This window comes from Myodes glareolus, chromosome 25 (genome assembly GCF_982192425.1).
Source record: "Myodes glareolus chromosome 25, mMyoGla1.1, whole genome shotgun sequence".
Classification (NCBI taxonomy): domain Eukaryota; kingdom Metazoa; phylum Chordata; class Mammalia; order Rodentia; family Cricetidae; genus Myodes; species Myodes glareolus.
The window spans coordinates 26,477,300-26,501,277 of record NC_142050.1 but is presented as its reverse complement, the minus strand read 5'-3'; the positions used below and the strand labels follow the sequence as shown (position 1 = coordinate 26,501,277).

The window sequence follows — 23,978 nt, the reverse complement described above, 5'->3', positions numbered from 1 at the left end:
AAAACTAGGAAACAATCTACCTCAAGACACAGCAATACCACTTTTGGGTATAAACCCAAAGGATGCTCAATCATACCAGAAGGACATGTGCTCAACCATGTTCACAGCAGCATTATTTGTCACAGTCAGATCATGGAAACAACCTAAATTCCCCTCGAACAAAAAAATGGATGAAAAAGATGTGGTATAATTAATTATACAATGGATGGAGTACTACACAGCAGGAAAAAATGACATCTTGAAATCCGTGGGCAAACCGATGAATCTAGAAAACATCATACTGAGTAAGATAATCCATACCAACAAAGACAAATATAGTATGCACTCACCAATAAGTGGCTTTTAGATATAAAGCAAAGAAAAACCAGTCTACAATTAATTCACAATCCCAGAGAACCTAGACAACAAAGAGGATGCTAAGAGAGACATACATGGGAAATAGAAAAAGACAAGACCTCCAGAGCAAATTGGGAGTGTAGGGATTATGGGAGAGGGTAGAAAGGGAGGGGAGAGGAAAGGAGTGGAACAAAGTATATAGCTCAATAAAAACAATAAAAAAAACTTCAGGCCAGAAAAAGAAAAAAATAGATGAATAAAAAATTGTGCTGTGAAATTCTAGACAAGGAGTCCAGGGTCCTGGGATATGAGCTACCATGATGACTGTGTGTGTCTTTGTGTGTGGCTAGGTGCACATGCCAAAGTGCAAAGTGGAGGCCTGACAACAACTTCAGAGAGTTGGTTCTCTCCTTCAACAATCACGAGTTTTGTAGATTGATCTTAGGAGGTCAGGCTTGTGCCCCAAGCACTTTATCTGAGTATTTTGCCGGCCTCTATTCATGAGCTTTCGTGGGCATGCTGGAAAGCATGGGTGTGAGAGTCATCTTTTTCTGTCAGCAGTTTAGAATGCAGATTTTCAAGAAATTCCATGTTTTTGGAATACCATTAAATAAACACACTTGCAGGTAAAGGAATCATTTTGCACACATTATTAGTTAAAATGTGAAGATTATAAATCTTCTATCGTATCTAGTGGAAGCACAAAATAACTCAGACAGCAAGCATGCTGATATCCAGGACATGCACACTCAAACTACAGGCTCCTAGATAAGCTGGAAACTATGTTCTTCATGCATTATTATTTCCAAATCTTGCACCCATGTGAACACCTGGGGTGAACAGAAGCCTAAAACTGCTGGAATAAGCATGATAATAGTAAAATATGGACAGAAAAACAAACAAGAAAACTTTCTTCTCATTTCTTATGAATGTGAGTGGCAATTACACCAAAATCTTCTGACTGTACACACAGATGGCAAATGGGCCAGTGTGTTAATATAATAATGAATGAATGAAGAAATTCTGTTCTGCTTTTGTAACTTCTTTTAAAATCATATCAAAATAAAAAAGTACAAGGTCTATACATACCTCTGGCAATAGCCATGCACTGTGGGCAAGCTGCTGGGATTGCTTAGCAGCATGGACAACCCCTGGTCAGTCAATACTGTTAAAATTTCCTCCCGATCTTATGCATTTGTCTCTCCACACCACTACACAAGGCCATCTATTTAACCCCTTTAGCCAAATCAGAAAGGAGGGCTCCCTAGTGGCTAGCAGATCGATCCTCTGTCCCTCTAACCTGTTCTCAGCTAAAGTACCACCAGGACTAGGCAAGTTGCATGGCCTTTTATTAGTAACACACCTGAATAATTTATAAGGGTTGCAAAGGGCCCATTAGAAGTGTCCTGGCAGTAATAACTGGTTTAGGACTTTGCTTACTCAAGGCTAAAGTTTAATTTGTCCATAAACACCCCAGCTCATAAACCCATCCCACAGGTCCGACCTGCTCTTTCAACAATCACATGTCCTACCAATGCTTTCACCTTGAGTATGAATGTTCTTACTGGTGCCGCCTCTTGGGCAAAGAAAACAAATCCAGTACTCAAATAATGGCTAAAAACTTACACGTCTATTACTATATTTTCCAAGAGGGGCGGCTATTATCATCTCCTTTCTAAGCTTTGCTTTTGGTTATGCCTCAAGAAAGGTGCTACTGGGTTGGTTTCTATTCAAGAAGGGCACAGGCAGATACAATGAATAAGTAAAGACTGGGAATCTCCTTTGCTGTATGTGGAAATATAAGAGTATTTAAGACAGAAGAGTAAGATCGAAGTAACAGTAATTGTGTTTATTGCCAATATAGGCGCTTATATTCTAAAGGAAGGCTTAAACAGCAAAATTAAGAAAATCTTGCCTGTTTTTTTTAAAGCAGATTATATCTATACCTCAGATTTTTCATTTGTAAAATAGGGATTGTAATGTTAGTTACCTCAGAAGGCAGTGGTTGGAGTTAAATCCACAACTATAGTAAAAAAATCACTAAGCAAAAGCTATTATTAGATCAGAACAGTAATGAACCAGAGAGATTCCAATTCAACCTACTTATCCTATGAAAAAACAGAGGCTAATGTAACTGTTCAGGGCTCTGCAACTTTGAGGCAGACTACAGCATTATTCTGGTTTTCTTGAGAGAAACCCAATTTGGCTTTAGAACTGGCAACAGAACTGTTATGGCTTTACTACTCTGTGGGAACACAGTGAGGATAATTTATTCTCTGAATTTTTTAAATAATCAAAGTGCAACCCCCTGCCCCTGAAAAAAAAAAAAACAGCCCATTCATTCATTCAAGTTCAAGCACTATCCTGTGCACTGCTGTGGTGGATTAAGTAGTGACACGACAGGCAGTCATACCCCTGTCTTCAAGCATCTTACATGCCACAGACGAAAAGCATGTGAGAAGTGGATGGCAGGAACTGCAGCTTTAACTGAGGTCACTCATGCCTTGGCTGATCTCTAGAAAGATGGCTTTATAACACTAGCTTCCACATACACATACATGAATATGCATGAATGCATGTGGTAAGAAATTAGAGTGGCATTGCCCTCGAAGAATTTCACTCTTGGGCTATCATATCATAAACAAACACTATCCACTAATGACTATATAAGAACAGGTCTCTGCAGGTCTTTGGTCTTACGTCCCAGGTGATTCTAGAGATGTGTGGGTTAAGATAAGAGCACCGCAGTAATCAAAGCTGAATTCATAAAGCTGAAAGAGTATGCTCTTTCAGGTGAAGTTTATTTCTCTTCCCTCTTGAGGTTAAATTCTTAGCTCTTGGCATTTGTGTTATGTCCCATGAAATTCCTGCCTCAAGAATCTCAGATCAGGGGATCAAAGAGCTATTCTTAATGTCTCAGTTCAGGCCAACTGAAGGAGGGAATGGAGGCAGAGGCAGGCTACTCACTCCAGCATTTAGCGGCCCTCATCCACAATGGGGCCATTGAGCGGAATCCACAATAGAGGGCTGAGAATAAAAGGCTGAAGGAAAGCATACAGAGTCCCCTTGCACAGACTCGGTCATTCATCACCAGGCAAGTGCCAATATCTGGGAACAGCAATCTCAATTTCTGCAAATCCTCCAACCTGCAACAGCTGCTAGTGACTCTGGTGGGTGGCTTTCCTGCTTACTAGAGTTTGCAATACCCAGTTCTGGCCATGAGCCAAGGAGACATTACTTAGGGTAGAGCCATGCTGGCTGCGGAGAGCAGCAACAATGGACTTCACAGCTTATAAAGCAGCTTACAAAGGGCTCCCGTGTATTTCAAAAAGCACTTCAGATAGCTGGTGAGAGAAGCTATCTGCACAAATGCAGTCAGGCGGTTTATTCCTAAATCACTTAATTCAAGGTTTCCGCAAGAAGCTGGGATATAGTGGAGGCAGGTACCTAGAGAGCTGGATGTCTAGGACTGTGTGGACACAGTTAAGGCACATTCTTCCCTGGAGAACCAGCTCAGCAGGATGGGGAGTGACTGGCAACAACCAGCACTTCAACCAGACAGCCAATGTAAGACAGATGTTAGGCTACAGGATTCCAGGGCTCTTTAGTGAGCTATCTATCTGCCTCAACAGCTTTTACCGGCATCCGGAAGTAGCATTTGTACATGTTACTGAATGGACATGCAGAATGTTATCTAAATGCCCACTGGCACACCACTCAATTGGACTGCAAAGGTGACACCTGCCAACACATCTTTTGCCCTGCCTTATCACTTGGAAGTCTCTGGGGACCAATCACCATTCCTTGTTTCATAGGCTACTTTGTAAGGCACAGTTCACTTTCCAGAGAATAGGTTAAACTGGAAATAGGCCCAGAAACCAAAAGAAGACCTAGTACATAATGCCTGCATCATGAGTTGTCTTTGTGGGTGATTGTATCCAACACTGATTGTATCCAAAAGGATTTTTCTACAGAAGACATACAAAGGTATGGAACAATTTCATGTTAATTTTATCTTGAATATCAACTTTTCATGCTGTTCTCTCTCTCTTTTTCATGTTTTAACACACAGTCTCATGTAGTGCAGGCTAGATGTTTTAAAACCTGCTATGTAGCCAAGATGATATGAATTTTAGATCTTTCTGTCTTCACCTAGAATTCTGGGGTTACAGGCATGTTTCACCAACCCTAGTTTATTGAGTGCTGGGGACTGAATTCAGCGTGTCCTGCATGCTAGGCAAGCACTTATCATCCAAGCTACTGTCTTCTGTCTAGAAGGCCTTAAAATGAATTTCTTGTGTGCTTTGTTCAGAGAAGACGAACTAATGTGAAGGTGTGTGGTGGAAATGGGCACAGGCTGAACTGTGATATGTAAGTGGAAGGACCCCTGATTTGACTCTGGAGTTCATTTGGTGATCTGCCTTTGGTATTTACCTGTCGGGTGGGATGTGAATGTCTTAGAGAGAATTCTGAATTGGTACAACCCAGGTAAGATATCATCATGAGACTAATTAATACAATTAGAAGACATACAGAAGTCTGCATCAAGTATGATCAGTAGAATTTAGGAAAGCAATATAGCACAAATGCTACTATGTTGAAGAGACAAATCTACCAAGCCTAAGTTCTTCATTCTACTAGACCTACCCTCTCAAGGGATAAATAAGTATGATGGGACAGTATGTAATGAAAGTTCAAACTCATAGCAGGAGGCAGATTTTTACGAAAGTAGGCTTAGAATGTTATTTGCCTGTGCCATATAATTTCTTTAGTGTTTAGTATATGACATAGGTGCAGTAATCACACATATTAAAGGTTCAAGACTTTATTTTAGTTTTGAAAATCAGTGCTAGGGACTGAGCTCACACATACTAGACGATAAGAGACCAGAGAGTACATCCCAGTCCCGGGCCTCAGGTTCTGAATTAGTGAAGTACTTGTATGTGGATCACCAGCCTCAGAGGTAGCTCTTTATGTCTTGTTTATTCAAGAATCTATTAGCAGAATGACTATATCAGAGGAGAAAAATTCTTAGAAAGAAGGAAAGTAACTTAGATCACCTGAAGATTTGACTGCCAGAATGTATCTTTATTTTCAGTATGAATTTTACGAACCCTTTTGGTGTAATTTTAATTGTGTGTATGTGTGTGTGGGTGCGTGTGTGTGTGTGTATGTGTGGGGGTAAAGAACTGTTTAACAAAAAGAGGCCCTGTAAGAGAGAAGGATAAAATCAGGTGCTTGATTATCAGAAAAGTACAACAACAGGGGTGAGACCTACAGCAGAGCTTGCTTTCTCCCCTCACTCAGCAAACACTCAGGTCACAGTCTACAGGCCATCTGTGCAGTTTTCACCGGGTTCTTGGTTTCAATATGATGAAGCTATCATCTGCCAGGAGTAGGGCAGGAGCTGGAGCTGCACAGGAAGATGGAACCACCGAAACCTCTCATCTTGAGGGGCCTGCTGCTGTGCTGGCATTTTATACGCTAATATGTACAGCAGAAATGTCCAGATGTCCCCTCGAAGACCCCACCATTTCCTTTTCTTCCCCTGCAGTGCTGAGCAATAACAGGTGTTCGCGAGTAACCACTGACTAATCCCTTAAAAAAAAGGAAGATGCAAGCACAAATACAAGCAAGAACAAGTTTCCGTTGCCATGTCTTCCCACCCACTGCTCTGGGAAGGAGAAAACTCTGCTCTTCAAATCAAAGCAGGCTGCTTACAAGGAACACCACGTGAATGAGAAAGATGTCCACTCTACGCAATATGCCTATTTTGATATGGAGGGTTGGTTGTTGTTAGCATTTCCCAATCAGTAGCACTCACGAGTAAGTCTAAACTTGGAAAAGAATAAAAAAAAAATCCTATTAAACAATGAAAATCAAGAGTAAAAAGAAATAGCAGTTTGCTGAAAAAGAGACTAAAATATATCAGGGTTCTACACGAGTTATTTCTGCATTCTCTGCACATACAACATCATTCATGAAGAAGGCAATGGTATAAATATAGCATAAATGTCGTCTGCTCTGGTTTGTAATTTAAAATGCAAATGCTAATGAGTGAACTGGTGTATCAGCGGAGTTAATAACTGCATGCCTAGCACAGGGGCTGCATCCAAAACACAGAGAAGAGACAGACACCATGTTCCAATTTAAAAATAAAAACACCCAAATTAACCCTAGAAAAATCACTAGCAGATGTACAAGCTCAGGAAAAGGAGGCACACAAGGGCAGGGAAATGGGGACTTCTCTGATAGTCTGCTGACTTAAATATCTTAAATATCTTCTTCCCCAATAAAGGTATGCATGAGGGTTCATAGTGTTTATTCTACTGTAAAGCACAACTAAAATACACAGAAGGAAAGACTACAGAGAAGCCAGAAAGCGCCAAAGTGAAGTTTTCCCAAAGCCCATTTTAGAAGCCTGCAGAGAGCCAGAGAAGATGTACATCTCTTTATTATATCATAGGCAAAGAGAAAAGATATCATGGTTAAAACTTCAAAACTTCAAATAATGTAAATAAATGAAAAAAAAAGCTCTAGTGATCTATTTGTGTCTCAGATGCCATCCACATATTTTTGTTTGTTTGTTTTGTTTTTTTTTGAGACAGGGTTTTTCTGTAGCTTTGGAGCCTGTCCTGCACCTAGCTCTTGTAGACCAGGCTGGCCTCGAACTCAGAGATCTGCCTGCCTCTGCCTCCTGAGTGCTGGGATTAAAGGCATGCGCCAACAGCACCCGACTTCTCTCTCTCTCATCCCTTTTTTCCCTCCCAAGCCTACATATATTTTTAAACACACAGTAAACTGTTTAGAGATTTTCTACGTCTTTGAATCTATCTTTACTATATATCACTCTTTTTCTGACCACGTGAGTCTTTAATTTGCTAAGCAATATGGGTAGGACTAAAGCTGTGGCTTTGACGGCTGGATCCAGCCCATTCTTTAGCCTCATGGCAGAGGCACTAGCTGCAGCCATGTTTATTGCCACAACTCCGTGGCATTTCAAGGTCCCTACCACAACCAAAAAGTATGCAGTCAGCTTTTCATCAACACCATTTAAGTGTTTTGTGGCAGGACCTCTTAAAAGAGTTGCAAGGTTTTGCAGCCAAAGCTGAGTCAGGAAGCCTCTCTTAAATGAAAACGCTTGCCTCTAGCAAGCACAGCCCACCTGAGAAAGTGCTGCTATCAAGAAGCCGTGCTTAACACTGTTATTTTGTGTCTAGAATTTCTTCCCAAGCTCTCTCAGGCTTTATGTGGATGCAGTTGTCCACGTCGGCGCCATTCCCGATGACAGGGACTTCTGTGTCTCATCCTTGCACTTACGAGGCCTGTGCTGGCACCTCTGTATCAGATTCTGGGAATGTTGCCACTGCACTGAGATGAGAAGCAGCTCTCAGGGTCTTCTTAGTGGCCTCATACACGGTGAGTGCTTCCCACTTCCAGGAGTGCAAGTCTGGGAGGCCTTCTCAAGGCCAACTAGAGGGTGTGCATGGTGGCCCAAACCACTGACAACTTACGTATGCAGCTCCTACTGAAACTGTACAATCCTGTTCAAATCCAGCCTATACATTGGAGAAGACCCAGTAATTTTGTGAACAAACTGCAAGTAGAGAAAGAAATGACCTAGGGCAGAAGAGAAGAGCAAAGACCATTTCACTGTTCAATGATGAGACACAAGTGACGTAAAACCTCCTTAAACTGGTTTGAAAAAACGATGTGAGAGGTAGTTCCCATAGCAACAAAGACATATTTTTACAGGTAGTGTATGCTGTTCACCCTGGAACTGCTTATTACAAGACGTCACAGCATTTCTCTTAAAAAAAAAAAGTATCCATTAATTTTTCTGTGTATGGATGCTTTGCCTGCCACACAGGTCTAAGCACCACATGATTGCTTAGTGTCCATGGAAGCTAGAAGAAGGTGCCAGACCTCCTGGGATTAGAGTTATAGATGTGGGCTGCCAAGTGGGTGCTGAGATCAAATCTGGTTCTTCCACAAACAAGTGCCCTTAACTGCTGAGCCATCAGTCCTCCAGCCCTCCCTGTAATTTTAAATCACCAAACCACTTTTACTCTCTGTCTTATCTCTAGGGTCTGCTTCTACAATCCGACTGTGTTGGGTACTGTGGACCCCAGACCCTGAATTTCCTATAAACAACTTGTTTTTCCTATGCTTGCAGCTTCTCTGAGTATAAGACCCTCAGGAGTTCCTGATGGCAGGGGAGTGGTTTCTGGTGGGCTTGCAGCTGAAAAACCCCAAGAGTTGGGGTGTGGTCATTTAGTCAATGAGACCCTATATAAGCTGTCCTGAAACACAATAAAGTAGGGCATTCTTGGCATTCTTGTTTCAAGAGTGACCCCCCCCCCCACCACCATGTGTGTGTGTCTGTGTGTGTTTCAATCTTCAGTCCCTTGCCCAACTCGCGTACCTTTCTGTAGCACGTAACATGAAGAGCAGGCGTAGTGTGTTACACTTCTGGTCAAAACAGACGTCCCCATAAGGCTCAGTTAGTGGAAAATAGCCCAATACAGGATGCTGTTACATCAGTACTACTAAATGGCTAATAGGCAATGCCGGCAAGCTGACAAGATGGTGTTGAAAAGCAAACATCGACAAACAACCCTATACTGAAATGTATTCTGAAAAAGCCACCGAATGGAATGGGCACAGCCACAGACGGGTGCTAGTACTGGGTACATGCCAGGAGAGCTATTAGATTTCTGAAAACTTCTCTTCATCCTTCCCTGCCCTAAGAGGACTCAGAATAAAACCCTTTAAAGTAGGAAGGAAGGAGGAGGAACTGAAAAGAAAACGCTAGTGGCTCTGCTGTCGGCTAATCCTCAAGGCTCTAACCAGTTTTGTTTCTAGCCAGGATCACCCTCATCTCACCTAAGCCTTCTGCAGATTAGGGGAGTCAAGAGGGAACCTTCTCGTGACTAGCCAAGGCACTCACAGGGCCCCTCCTAGTGGAGGGTTATACAACGGGTACCTTTCTTTGGTACACACCCATGATATGGTGTGGATCAAACACCCAGATTTAGAGGCCCGCAGAAGCTTGACAAGACTCCACAGAGGATACCATGATGGTTACTATCTTACTCTCAGCTAAGAAGCCCCTGGCTGACACAAGTTAGCACAGAACTGCAGAGGGTCCTTGCTGCCTCCCTCATTACCTGATCATCAGCATCATACCAAGACAAGCAGGCTGGTCAATGTTTTAGCTACTAGGCCTGAGGCTGCTTTGAACTAGGCTGAACAAATTTCATTTTTACTGATGACTTTATTACTTTGCCTCAATAAAAAATATATTTGAGGTGGCTACTGAACAAATCGAAGCCCTTCCTCTCTTCCCCTGAAACACTCCATTATGTCCCACAGGCCTGACCTTTTGAGAACTATGGCTCACCCCCAGACATGGGCATTTCTAAGTTCTTACTAATCAAGTCTCTCTCTTCTGATAGAATCCACTGAAATACTACACACCAGGTTGCTCTGCCTTAGCCCAAACCAGCAGTCAATCAACACTGGTCTCTGAATCTACAGCTTTTGGGATATGGAGCAAGCTGGCCTTAGCACTCTCATAGTAAAACAATGCTTGCTTACTGTTTCAGAATCTCAAAGCGCTTTTCATGTGTTTGTAATTTAAGGTATGCTTTTCTTACCTAGTGGTTTGTTGTTGTTGTTGCTGTTGCTATGGCAAAATTCTTGCTTTAGCCTCCCATGTGCTGGAATTACTGATGTGAACCACCAAGTCTGGCTACTTTATCCCTTCCCCCTTTATGCCTATATATTCTTAGCTCCTAGTATGCTACAACTTTATCATGCATTTATGTGTTCCTAAGATGGTGCCCAGAGAGAAACGCTACTAAATAACCATGCCATCGACTGTCTTATAAGTTATAAGGCAGCCCATTCTGGGAACTGAGTCACGATCTAAAGATGGTAGACAATCAGGCTAAAATCAGAGGTTTGCATCCTTAGCCGCCTGACCAATGGTGAACCTGCAGAGACAAAAGCACTGAAGCTCAACGGCAGGAAAGCCCTTGAGAAGGATGTTTATGTACTAATACAGAAACAGAAAAGTCACGATCACCACTACATCCTTTAAGGAAACTCTTCTGAGAACAGATATAAAATTGTTCTGCCAAAAGGAAAGTTCTAAATCTTCTTGGATGCTCAAATGCTACCTCCCCTGAAAGACTTTTCCCTCCCTCAATTACGTATTCTTTCCTCCGTACTTTTGCTATGTTTTGAATCTGGTTTGCCATCCTGTATTACTCTTCCCCATGCCTGTCCGTGCCCAGTGAACTTCATGTTGAAATCTATCTGGTACAGTGACAGTGTTGGGAGACAGGGACTTTAAGGAATAGATTACTTATTATAGGAATAGGCTAACAGGAGTGACTTTGTCTCTCACAGTTTTTTTCTCTTTTATTCATATCCTTGCCCTTCAGCTCTTCCATCCTGAGTTGAAGAAGCAGGAGGTTCCCACCAGAAGAAAGCAGTTGCAGGCACCACCAGAATCTTAAAAGATCCAGCTTCCAGAACTGAGAGTCAAAATCTACGTTATACACCTTTTCCTTTCTACACTACCCATTCTTAGCTTAGGTATTTCATGGTAGCAACACAAAAGGAACAAGGACAATTCTTGTGGTGTGCTGCCTATACTTTTGATAATTCTCATTTCATGATTCCTTGATTTTATATGATTGTTTACTCTACAAGATTAAAAGTTATTTGAGAGCATATATAACCTGCTAATTTATGTATCTTCCTTATAATAAACTTGTGAAGAACTCTTGGTCTTGTCACAAATGTTTCCCAAACCTGTTGTACTAATTATTACCTAGAAGTGATCTTTAGGATGATCTAAGATGAACTTAACTCTAACGTGGCTATGAAAAGAGGAACTCCAGGAGAGCGTCCTGTCAAGCTGCCCATTTCAGGTGATGGGTCCCAACTGAAAACACACAGGCAGGGGAGACATCCAAACTGGGAAGTCCCAAGAGAAAGAATACCCCACTTCACAAATATCCATTAAGTTGCAATTCAATTAAAGCATCTGAAAGGAATTCATAAGTATCAGCAGACCCTGTAATTGCTTAATTAAGGATAGAAGCCCAGCAAACACAACCACAGTAACAGCCTGATTCATTAGCACCTCTGTGATAGCAGAATGGGATTTCTCACTTAAACATACATTGGCTTTAATTGTGTAATTTGGTTAGGCACTGGTAATCAATGGGGATTCACTATTCCTGGGGCCCGGAGATGAGATGGATACTCCTGCTTACCTCTCCTCCCTTCTGCTCATTACAAGTTTTTGGTCTATTGAAACCAAGCAGTTGATATTCCCATTACAACAGGCTGGAGAGAGACTTTAAAGTGAAGGAAAGAAATGAAACACTATTCAAAGACGTTCAAGGTGGAAGGACAGACACATAGCCACACCTTTTATTTACCATGCACAAACCCGCTACCACTCATTAAAATGCAGGCATCTAGAACTTTATTGCCTCCCTAGTCAGACTGCATCCCGGGGGGAGCAATAATCAGAAAAAGAGACAGAAAAGTAAAATAGGTGCCAAAGGGAAGGCAAAGGGAAGCCTCATTTTCTAGTCCTGTTTCATGTGCTATAATTGGTTAATTATAAGTCACCTGCTGTGACTCACAGGGAACCCCTGCCAAGTGGCTGCTGCCTTCTAGGCAGTTTGTCCCATGAGTTCTATGTAAGGTGAGAGCTATCTCCCCTGGCCCCTCGTCCCACTCACCAGACTAGATCCACCCCCTTAAGAACAAGGAAAGGCAAACAGAAGCATGTGTGGGTCTCAATCTAGGTTGGTAAGAGATCCCAGATACCTAATTATGACTCCTTATGTTATTTTACTCCAAAGCCTCAAATTATTCTTCTCTTTTAATTCTGGAGAAAGCATTTTGTTACAGAATACTAACTTGATACCTGCTATGCTTAGTCAGTATGACAATTTCCCAAACCGTGCCGTCAGCATGGCCCAAAAGGCCACTGAGAAAACATCATACAAAGGTCATGGCAATAGCAGGGCACATACTCTATGTTCACAAAATGTGAATCAAGAGGCACATGACTTATAAATATACGCTCCAGTCTACCTTAGACAAGATACCAAAATACAGCTTAACACACATGACAAGTGAATGTAACCTGAAATTAAAGAGTACAGGTAAGCTGTTTTTGTTCTAAGAGAAGGAATGTATGAAGCTTACTAAATGCTGCTCAAGGAAAACTGATACCTTAAAACAAACACAAGTTCCCAGGGGTTCTCGACTTCCCGCTAACTCAGGACGGGAGCATGTGCCTCTAAGAACAAAATGAGTGTGGAAAGGAGGCCATGGCAGCAGGCTTAGGGACCTTGAGGACTCTCAGCTTTGATGGGATAAGGTCATCTGCTCGCTGACCAAACCTAAGCCAGGTGCTGAAAGGACTAAAGGGCAGGAGCTGTCAGGAGGCGCTGACCTGTTAGCCGCAGCTGACTCTCCCAGCCCCACCTGCTAGCCCATCTGACTAAACAATCACTTCACGTACAGGGGTGCAGGAACCGTGACAGAGAGACCAGCTGGCTCGGGCCAAATGCCACTCCCTATCAAGCTGTGGGGCCGTCTGCCCAAAAATGGCCACATAAAAAAAGGGAAGTGATCTCAACAAATGTCTTGACTTTCCCCTTGAGAATTGCAATGCAAATTCTTTCCTAGTTGCATATAAAGACCATTTTTGCAGTATCATTTTACATGATGTGGAGTGTAAATGGCAGCTATCTTTGACACCTACCTTCTATCATGAGAACAGACTGTTGTAGGTAAACAGTCACAACTCAGGTTTCCAGGTCTATGCTTACACTCCCCTCTACTGTCACAAACAGTCTCTCTAAGCAGACTCTCACTCCACTCATGTTCTAGTTAACTGGTAGCTCCTCCAGGACACTGAGCTCTTGTTCTTCCACAATCTCCTTCATTTCTCGGATTCTCAACAAGGATTCTCAACATTTTAAACCACACATTCTCAAGGATTTTTCTCCGTCTTCCCCATCCCTGCACGCTCCTCTTTGGAGACAGCACCTCACCCAGGTTGGCCTCACTATCTAGCAGAGACGGGCCTCAAACTTTTGACCATACGACCTCCATTTACTGAGTACTGTGATTATAGGTTTTATCACCAGGTCTGGCTACTCCATCTTTTTTTATATGAAGATTTTATTGAGTTTTTATCTAGCATTTTATAACTGGTTTAAGAAAAGCAATAGCTATACTTGATAGTTTTCCAACTCCAACATATCACCTTCATGATTGAAAAGCATGTGTCAATGTTAGAAGTACCCAGGACACTGAAATCCCTTTTCGATGTTACCCAGTCAGCTCTTTTTATGCAGTATCTTTCATTCTCTGTTAGATTTTTTGGGTTGAGCAATCTCTACCCGTTAAGTTTACTCCTTTCCATGGTATTTTCCAGTCATCCGGAATCTGCCTTTGGTTGAAACTGATGAAAATATACTGACAAAGGTCACCTGTGACTTTCTGATTGATAAACAAGCTCTCTGTTCCCTTATCTACACGAGGACTCCCTGAACCATATCTTTTCTCCCTACATATGAATCCTTAACTTATGTTGGAGTTTCTGGGTTGTTTACTCCACATATGGAGTGGAATAAACTACTCCTAAAGCTATGTTGGAGGCACACAAAGAACCTAAAGTACTACACACATACAGAGTACTACTACCTGACCTGAGCATTTGCTCAGGTTCCTCTGATGAGCTTGAACATTTCCATGGAAACTATAAATATTACACACACAAGGCCAAACCAACTACCCATTCCTCTAACCAGTTTCTATCACCATGTTGGCTTTGATTATGGCCTTTATAATCTACTCTGAGGCTCAAGCTGACAACATTTGACATTCTCTCCTACATTCATCACCTATTACATGCTAAGAAATATAATCAGAAGGTGGTAGACCTGATAGGAAATGGAGAATGTCTAGACTTTATTTTGTGAAAGTTAACATAGGCAATGTCTTGAAACTATGACGATTAGAATAATGCCAGGTCTACAAAGGAATTGGTTGATGCAGCGTTAGGCAGTAACGTGGCTTTCTTCTAAGCAAGGTTCTTCTAAGCAGCTTCTAAGTAGCACCCTGCAAAACTTTCCTACCAAGCACACACCTTGAGCTGGCTCCATTTAAGGAGCCGAGATTAGAAACCAGTGTTTTTTTTTACTGTATGGATCTGAGGTCAGGTTCCCAGGAAACACTCAGACCTTTTCTATTTTCACCCTGAACTAAACTCCATACTGTCAAAAGGCAATTTTGTTTTTGGGGGGGTAGATCAGAGAACGAGCTGAATATATACGTTAAACCCCACAACAAGAACTCAGAGCCAAGAAACTTTTCAGCTAGAGAAATCTAAAGAACAGGGTACAAATGGTCATAGAAACAGACTTGCAGGACCCTGCAGCTTCACCTTACTATAACTGCCATCAGCAGAAACACGAGCTGGGCCCTCCAGTTAGGTGTGGAATTGATTCAAGGCTCTGTCTCACAACTGCCCGTGAGCATGGAGTCACATTTCCCTTGGGCCTTTCAGGAAGCCTACAGAGCGGGGAAGCTACTGTCAAACTGGTAGGAGGTACCCTGTCAAGGACAGACAAGGAGAAGCAGTGAGCTGCATTCAGGATGTTCAGGGAAAGGTTGACTGTGCATAACTCATCCTTTTAGCTGGGGCTTCAGGGAGCCCCTTATACAAATAGATGTTCTCAGTGCTTCCCAGGAAAAGGGGGCCAAAGAAATCTGGAAGCAGACAGATAGAAAGCAAGGCCCTTGCTTCTCTTCAACCACAGCAAATTCTGTTCAAGAATTCCACAGAAGTGCTGAGGCAACAGGACAGTAACAGAAAAGGCAACATGCATCTGGGGCGCACAACGGCACGTGTCCTTTGTGAGTGGATGAATGAGTGTGAGGGTTGGGAGGATGGAATGACAGCCTTCCTTCAAAGACCACAGTTTCTGCAAGGGCTGACTAAAAATAAATACCTTTATTATTTGCCAGCAGTGAAGAAATGAAACGGTTTATTCCCTGAATACATAAATGTAAGTTGTTCAAAGAGCACAATCCACACAGTCTTGCTGGCTGGGAAAACATTAAGCAACCCAGGCAGGCAGGCTATGAGAGGTGAACAACTAGGCAGCAAAGGGAAGAAGGTTCTCAGAGCATGCCACCCTCAGTCAACAAGAAATATTGCAGACGTAGGAGCCTGTGAAAACGGTGTCATGGCGAGATTTTCCTAAAGGACTGGGATTCTGATGACATTTGAATAAAAGAAAAAGAAGAAGCACGTGGCATCGCCTGGGAAACTCCAAGGATAGTGCAGCTCATGTCCTGAGAACTGCTAACGACTAACATGGCAGGAACAGATGAACTCAAATGGCTAATGCCAAGTATGAGAATTCTATTATTCATTTTCTGTTCCTTCCATCTAAGTAGGGTAAGTTTCCGTGCTGTCTTTCCAACTATTCTCCAAAGACCTGTATTTGGTGGAATGGAGAAAGAACAGGAGGGCTTGAGGCTCCAAGGAAGGACACTGGGAGTCACTTGTGGCGCACACTCACCTGCTAGCAGGAAGGTGATGAGGCAAGTCTCCTTAGGCAAATAGAGCTTGAGACGAGAGCCACTAAAGACATATTCCACCACGGCCTCAGAACGGCCTGCCCGCTGAAGAAAGGGCAGGAACTGCTTTGCTTTCTGGGTGTCCTGATGAAGAAAAAAAGGAAATAATTACTGGAGAGAAGTGGAGACAAATAGATGTTCCTTTGTCTTTGGTTTGGTATAAAAAGTCCAGAAAAAAATAAGCAAATAACCACATAAAAATCTGTAATTTCTGAAGATACGACACAGATGTGGTTCTTATGTGACCTTCTAAGAAGAAATATTGTCAAACAAAAGTTCTCAGAAATTCTCAGTGCTTCCTTTCTGAACAGAAAGTGAGCAGTCAGTATATGTTTGCTAGTGAATGCCTAGAAACTGAGTCCACTCTTACTCTGGGGCAAGATAAAGAGTTCATTTTCTCTTAAAATAAAACCGAGATCAGAAAACTAATGCTGTTCTTCTATGGTGACTAACTGAACCTTGTTTAAGCCATGTCACACTGTACCTACAATCCTTGTTCAGGAAGCCAGGTTACAAAAGATTCTACTAAGCTTCCTGGTTTCTTAACCTTGTCCAGAATCTGGCCTTCTCTGGACATCAGCCCAGCTAGTCATGCTTCATATGCATATTGAAGAGATGCAGGTGTGTGTGTGGTGTGTGGTGGTGGTGGTGGTGGTGTGTGTGTCAGAGGAATACTCTCCTACCCAGGGAAATATATAATAGTAAACTGTGTCCCATGAAGACAAAGATCACATTACATCAGCACAAGTAATTATAGAAATTTAAAGAAACCCATCAAGTATTTTTCAAACAGTTTTAGTGCATCAACATCAGTCCATGCATTCTGCTCTAGAGAACCAACCATGAACATTTTGAGTCTCAAAGCTCCTGACCACACAGGCGCTAAGGGCTTTCATATCCTTTCAGTCTCTCACGCTAATTAAACAGATGATGGAGTAAGCAAGCATCAAAATATCACATTACATATGCTGGGGAATAGTGGCTGGATTTAAGAATTTCTGAGGTTTTTCAGTCCAGCCAGCAGAACTGCAAACCCCCTCTGAGGACAGCAAGTTTCTGCAAACTTTTCTGACTTTTGCCATACAGGCACTTTGCACTCAACCAAGCTCTTCCTTTCTTGATGCTTCCTTCTCCTAGCAAAAGAACTATTGTATCTAAAGTAATGTACATACAATAATGAAAATTTAACAAGTCATTAAGTACTACAGAGTTTCCACAGCAGCCAAAGGTGCTCCTCTCATTCAGAATCAGCGAGGTAGGCTATGACGAAAACAATATTTATAGTAATGAGATCCATCCTTCCTTCAAACAGATTCTTAGAGAAAAGGAGAGACAGTCATCCATTCTCAATCTTTCTAAAGGCACAATTGTAAAAAAAAAAGGTAAGCTAACAATGAGCTGTAGTGGGCTTAAAAGTCTCCTAGTGAACATTTATGTGACACATATTTTACTACACACATAACAGCAGGAAAAATGCCTTTCTGGCAGTTGGCTGAAGTCCAGAACAATCAAGCAAGACAAATGTTCCAAGGGACAAAAGCACTACCTGATTCAAATCCTTTTGCCATACTAGTCTAAATTTGGAGCATTATTCATGAGCTGAGACAGTAAGTCAACAGCAATTATCAAATTGATTATTGCAAATCATGAGGTAACCCAGTATCACTGAAAAAGAAGTCTTCCTCCAAACGTGGAGTTATCAACATTTTCCAGAAAAAGACTTTTGCTCATCACTGTCTTTTGACTATACCTAGGGAGTGGGGGAGGAGAAGGATGCATAGGACTAACACACACCTTTAATGGCAATACTAACAAGGAAGCTGTGTCCTTATCCTTCCCATTTTGCTAAGCTGGCCAAGGGGCAGGGTAAAACATTCCCTGCTTTATCAGGAAGATGCTTATTCAGAACAATCAAGCGACCCAACTGCTCTTTATGTAATAAAATTCGTAGAGGGCCTTGATTTCATTCATGTCTACCAGACTGTCTCAAGAAATGACACATGGAAAGGCATGCCACTGACTATGGAGAGATTTGAAGCGAAAGTCAACAATGAAACCTGAAGGCAATTGAAGTCATGGAACTTTAAGGGCTTATCATGTTTACTTCCAGATGCAAAATTATAAAATATGACATGGAGTGCCCATGTTCTTGAGGCAAGGATTCAAAGGCTTAGCGAGGAGACAAATTGGCATGGAACACCCATTAGGAGGAAGAATGGAGACTTCATCCAAGTTGACAGCGTTTTAAAAATGAAAGGATCTTATGAAGTCAATTAAACTGACTGTAATAACCAAGAGATGTCAGCTCTTTCGAATCTCAGTCACAGCCACAGGATGGTGTCTGTCTTTTCTTGTTAGGGCAAGTACTTCTCTGCTTAGCATGCTCTTTTTCAATATGAAAATTCTTGAGACCATTCATTTCAGTGGCTCAGATGAAAACAATAGTAAAGAATATTGGTAACTTTCCTGGGGTGATGTAGTCATAAATCATCCTCTGATAATTTAGATGTAGAAATTATTTTAGAAACTCAGAGTATGTTATAACAAAATGGACTGAATATGGTTAGGTCAGTTGCCTTTCAAAAACCTTGTGCAAGCATGGAAAAGTGTTTTGAGTCTCACAGACATTTTTAGTGTTACAAAAAGAAAGGTAACTAAAAGGTAAGCAAGATAAAATTTGATTATAAGAAATAAAATATAACAAAGACCAGTTTCTACTCTATGAAGTCAAAGATACCAACAGATCTTAAGGTTAATAATACTGTGGTAAAGTTCAAAGATATCACTAGCATGATAGTTTTAGTCCTTTACCAATAACACAAGAAAAACTCACTCAGGATAACACTGACAAGTATAGCACAGAATGCTTGTTTCAAAGCAGTATTGAGTACTTCTGCTTAGAAGCTAGGCTCCCACCCTGGGGTTTTCTGTGTGCTAACTTCCTCAGAAAAGGACTGAGAACTACTGCCATAGTTCCCTGCTACTATACTGGCTCAGGCTTTGAGAATCCAAGCAGATAAATTAGATATGGTTCTTTGTGATCTATACCAATATTCTCCTCCATTGGTGTAAATAATAAAGCAGCAGCTGTACTTCTGGGCAGAAATCTTTCCTTTGTGTTGCACGAGTAGTTTTCACATTACCTGGGCTTCACAACAAGCCATGCACATGCATTTTTTCTGTACTCTGAGAACAGCTAATTCAAGGTTGCATTAGCCACATTTAACCTGCTATTGTGGATGGCATCTCTTTAAGGAATGTTTCTGTCTCCTCAATACACCTTGAAATTGAGAAAGTAATGATGTAACAAATGTGCCTGGGTAACTTCATCTCAAAACAGTTAAGATTTAGACCTCAAATCTAGAGCAACAGGACTTAGAATGACCCCCAAGAAAGACTGGACATTCCTCAGAGAAGGATATAAAGACGTCTTAATTCTGCCCTCTTCTGGCTTAGACCCAATCTTTCAAATGTGGAAACATGTATTTACTGCATGTATGCATCACAACATGCACATGAAGGTCAAAGAACATCTTCTAGGAGTTGATTCTCTTTCACTATTTAGGCTCTAGAGACTGAACTCAGGTCTTTACCTGTTGAGCCACTTGCCCAGCCTTCCACTAGACCTTTCTGTGGCTATGCAAAATTGCTCTTCACAGCTAGCCTATAACTCTTCTCTAAAAAGTATTGTCCTACGGGTTGTACATGGCGGCACATATATGTTATCTCAGCACTTAGAAGAAGGAGGCCGCTTCCAGAATCCAGGGTTACCCGTGGCTACAGAAGACCTGTCTCGCTTGGCCTGGGCTCAAGCCCTAAGTCTGTATAAACTGAGAGTGGTTGTGCATGCCTGTAATTCATCGCGGCACTAGGGAAATTGAGGCAGGAGGGCCACAAGTTTGAGGTTATTCTCAGCTACTTAGTGAGTTGGAGGACAGCCCAGGATAAATCAAGCTGCCTTAAAGACCAAGATAAAACCAAACCAAACAAGCACTTTCCCATCGCTACAAATGGTTCCCCACCACACCCTTGTGTGTGTGTGTGTGGGGGGGGGGTCAAGATGGTTTCTCTGTGTAACAGCCCTGGCTGTACTGAAATAATTTTATAGACCAGGCTGGCCTCCAACTCAGATCCACCTGCCTTTGCTTTGAGTGCTGGGATTAAAGGCATATGCACCACCACACCTAAAACTGATTTTTAAAAATAATTTTTGAAATTACCAAGGTTGGGAGAGTGATAAAGTTGAGAGAACTGAAGAAGTAGAGTTCTAGAGCAGCACGTGCAGGTAAGGGCAATATGTACACAGTATGTACACAGTATGTACACAGTTTCAGGTCACTGCATCTGAGAAGAAACAACTTACAGAAACGAGAATTCATGAAGCTGCTGAAATGCACCTAATGTCAGCAAAAGAAATCCTATCTTCTTCTCCCCAAAATCTCTTATGGTAGACATGAAAGACCAGAGTACTCAAAAGAGCATGGGGAAACGGGAAAAGGGAAGCCTACTACTCGTTACCAGGTAACCACTCAGGATTATCATGTTCAAGCCTCAAATGAGAACCGTTAATAAAAAAGTTCACCAATGAGCTCTCATCACCACAAGCACTCTTCCGCTAACATCAAAACAACCTTGGAGCAAACCAAATCACATACACAGGTGGGGCTGTTAATACAGATGAACTCTGTCAGCACCCAGGAAGCTCAATGGTGAAGAAACCAATGTCCCCAGGGAGATTTCTTGGAGGTACCACAGGTATTTTTCCCCTTAGAAAGCCTCTTCCCGTCTAGAGCTGGCTGTCTCACTGGGCCCCATCAGGGCCAACTAATAGTAATACATAGTCAGTGAAACAAGAGGGCACATACAAATGAGAATGCGAGATCAGAACTAATCGCTAAGGACACTGAAGCAACCATGTTCTTCCATTTTAAAGACCCTTGTGATCACTCGCTGCCATAGTTATCTATCAGTGCAGGGCTGTGCGGACAAGGGGGATTACTTCTGCAGCAGCCCAGAAGACAAATCACAGCTATGTCCCCCACCAGAAAGGCAAAAACACCACTCATCACTCCACACTCTTCCTCCATTCCACACGCATGGTTCCGTGGCCACAAGTGACATTTTAATTCTTGGAATGGGTTTATGATTCTCGTGAGAGGTCAACAGTACAGCATGATAATCTCCTGAAATAAATGGGGCTCTGGTAGGGAGGACACTGGGGAAAGTACTCCAGTTCTAGTGTTACCACAAAGCACGCAAAACTCTGAAGCCACCCTTTCCTGGCTAGTTAATATTTCACAGTAAGAGTGTGTGAGGGGGTCTGGTATGTGTGTGCAAACTTCAGCAAGCTATACATTTAACAGGAATAAAAAACAGGAGAGAGCTGTGGAGAAAAACACTCAAAAGAACAAAACGGCAGTATAACACTTTTCAAATTTTTTTTCTTACTGTTTTTATTGAGCTATATATTTTTCTCTGTTCCCCTACCTTTCTCCCTCTCCCAAGATCCCCATGCTACCAAATTTACTCAGGAGATCTTATCTTTTTCTACTTCCCATGTAGATTAGATCCCTGTATGTCTCTCTTACAGTCCTCATTTTTGTCTAGGTTCTCTGGTTTTGTAGGCTGGTTTTCCTTTGCTTTATGTCTAAAATCTACTTATGAGTGAGTACATATTATATTTTTCTTCCTGGGTCTGGGATACCTCACTGAGTATGATGCTTTCTAGATCCACATGAATGCAAATTTCAAGATGTCATTATTTTTTCCCCACTAAAGGTGCTGAAATTCGGCCATCGATAGTCTCTCATTAAGTGATGTCTGGTTTACATCTTCCCCAGTTGTTGGCTTAGCTGGTACATCACATTACTCAGGCTTCCCACATGTCAAAGCATAGAAGTGGGTGTCCGGGCCTGGGCTCCATCTCTTCAGAGGACATCTGCAGATGGACAAACTGGTAGAAATCTGCTCCCTTGAAGTTAAAACTTCTCTACCCTCATCTGCTATTGGAGGAACGCAGCACAATTGGCTAAATTAAATTTCCAAAAGGAACCTACAAGCTAAGGACAGACGAGAAGCCAGAATGGAGTGCTTACCACTGGAACCAGGAGAAGAGAGAAACTTTAGTTCTATGAAGGCCTCACTTCCAAATAAGGAGGAACTAAATCCTTTGTGACTTTGTAGACAGAATTATTTCAGGAATGCTACAAAGAACTGGAATCTATAAAAGATTCATTTGGTTGACCCTGCTGACAATCTGTGTCCTTCTTTCTCCCATGTTTAATACTGAAGAAAAAAAAAGGAGGACTTGGTGAATGTTAGAAAGATAAGATTGATTTCTATGTTCAGGATGAAAACACACAAAGTAGCGAGCTGACTGACAATCATGACCGTCCTAGGCAGACCATGTGGCAGGCCACAGAATATGTTCTGGATTTTAATGAACAGTTAAAATGGCCGAACAGTTCATCAGCATGTCAAACGAATTGTACAAACCAAACTAGTTCGCTAGTTATTTTTATATGAATTAATATAATAAAAACATGAATGTATCAAAGCACTTTAAAACTTCTAAGCAGAAAATGGTTTAGATGAGACAGAGGTTAAGAGAACAGGTGAAACAATCTAACCAGTTTTCCCAAAGTTGCATAACGTTTCAACTCTTAGGCAACAGCTAAAAGAAAGTGGCAGGAACAAATGCCATCCTCAACAGACCAGAGTGGAAGTCCTTTGTTCAAATAAGAAAAATCATGGTCCATGCTATAATCCCACCACAGCATGTGGGAGGTGGAGCCAAGAGTTCAAGGCTAGCTTCATCTACATATGGAGCCAGCCTGGGCTACACTGGACCCATCTCAAACAAAAAATACACAAAAATGACTCAGAGGGTAAAAAGTGTTTGCTGCCAAGCTGACCAGCTGAGTTCAATTCCCGGGACAACATGGTATCAAGTTGTCCCCTTATCCTCTAACATATGCTGTGGTCCATTTGTACCTCCTCAAACAATCATTTCATTTAACCTTTAGAAATGAAGTTGTTGCCTTTTAGTGGCAAAAATCTGCATTTTATCACCAACAGGAAATACAATGCCCTCAGTTTAGTCTACATATAAGCTAAGATAGGCATATAAATTGTAGATGTTGTGCTTTATATAAGAAGGATGACAGCACACACCTAATACATAAACTAACTGGATCTGTTCCTGTCTTCAACCCCCATGTTCCTTCTTCATCTTTTCTATTGTTCTTTTTTGAGATACGTAACCCTGGCTGTCCTCTGTATACCAGGCTGGCCTCGAACTCAGAGTCTGCCTCTGCCTCTCAAGTGCTGGGATTAAAGATGCCCAGTTTAACCCACATCTTTAATGAGGATGCAGTGTAGCCAAGAGAGAGTGCCTAGTGAGGTTCTTCCCAAGACCTCTATTTTCTTGCCCTCTGCCCAAATCATCTCAAACCCTCTTCTTACACCTTTTTCTATCTGTCAGTACTCTTAACTTTTCAATAGAACACAATTATAACTCTTGGTTCAATTGGTTGGCATGCTTTTGTCCTACGATTCCACACAAAACAGCTGTTTCTTTGGAGATCTTCCACTCAGTGGTTCTCCAAACCTTCTGCTAGCCTCGGCATAAGGTTTGCCAGCCTTTCCCCACATCAAGACCCTGGAAAACTTTCATGTCCTTTTCCTGCACTGTGCCCCCCAGATCCACGCCTTTCACTTTCTTGTTCAACTTTCTGTCGTCCCCCCCCCAAAAAAACCTATTCATATTTCACAGAGAATATGTCTTACCTCTCTGAAGTTAGGCAAATGTATACAGAACTGCTTTGTATTTCTATTCAGGAGAAAGGCTATCCTATTCAGATAGCATCCAATCAGCAATAAATCTCTTTCATTATGCATCAGTACAGCAATACATTATACTTTTGATAGTGCTGAATGCTTTAGCTATG

The 23,978-nt window shown here is 41.9% G+C and overlaps 1 protein-coding gene across 1 annotated transcript in view; it reads right to left on the bottom strand.

Moving 5' to 3' along the window:
* Snd1 (staphylococcal nuclease and tudor domain containing 1) overlaps positions 1–23,978 on the bottom strand; it is a 401,120-nt gene that overhangs the window by 126,149 nt on the left and 250,993 nt on the right. Inside the window, exon 15 of the mRNA XM_048451021.3 lies at positions 15,972–16,113. Within this exon, the coding sequence (XP_048306978.1) occupies positions 15,972–16,113 (142 nt within the window). The remainder of the gene's footprint in view (positions 1–15,971; positions 16,114–23,978) is intronic.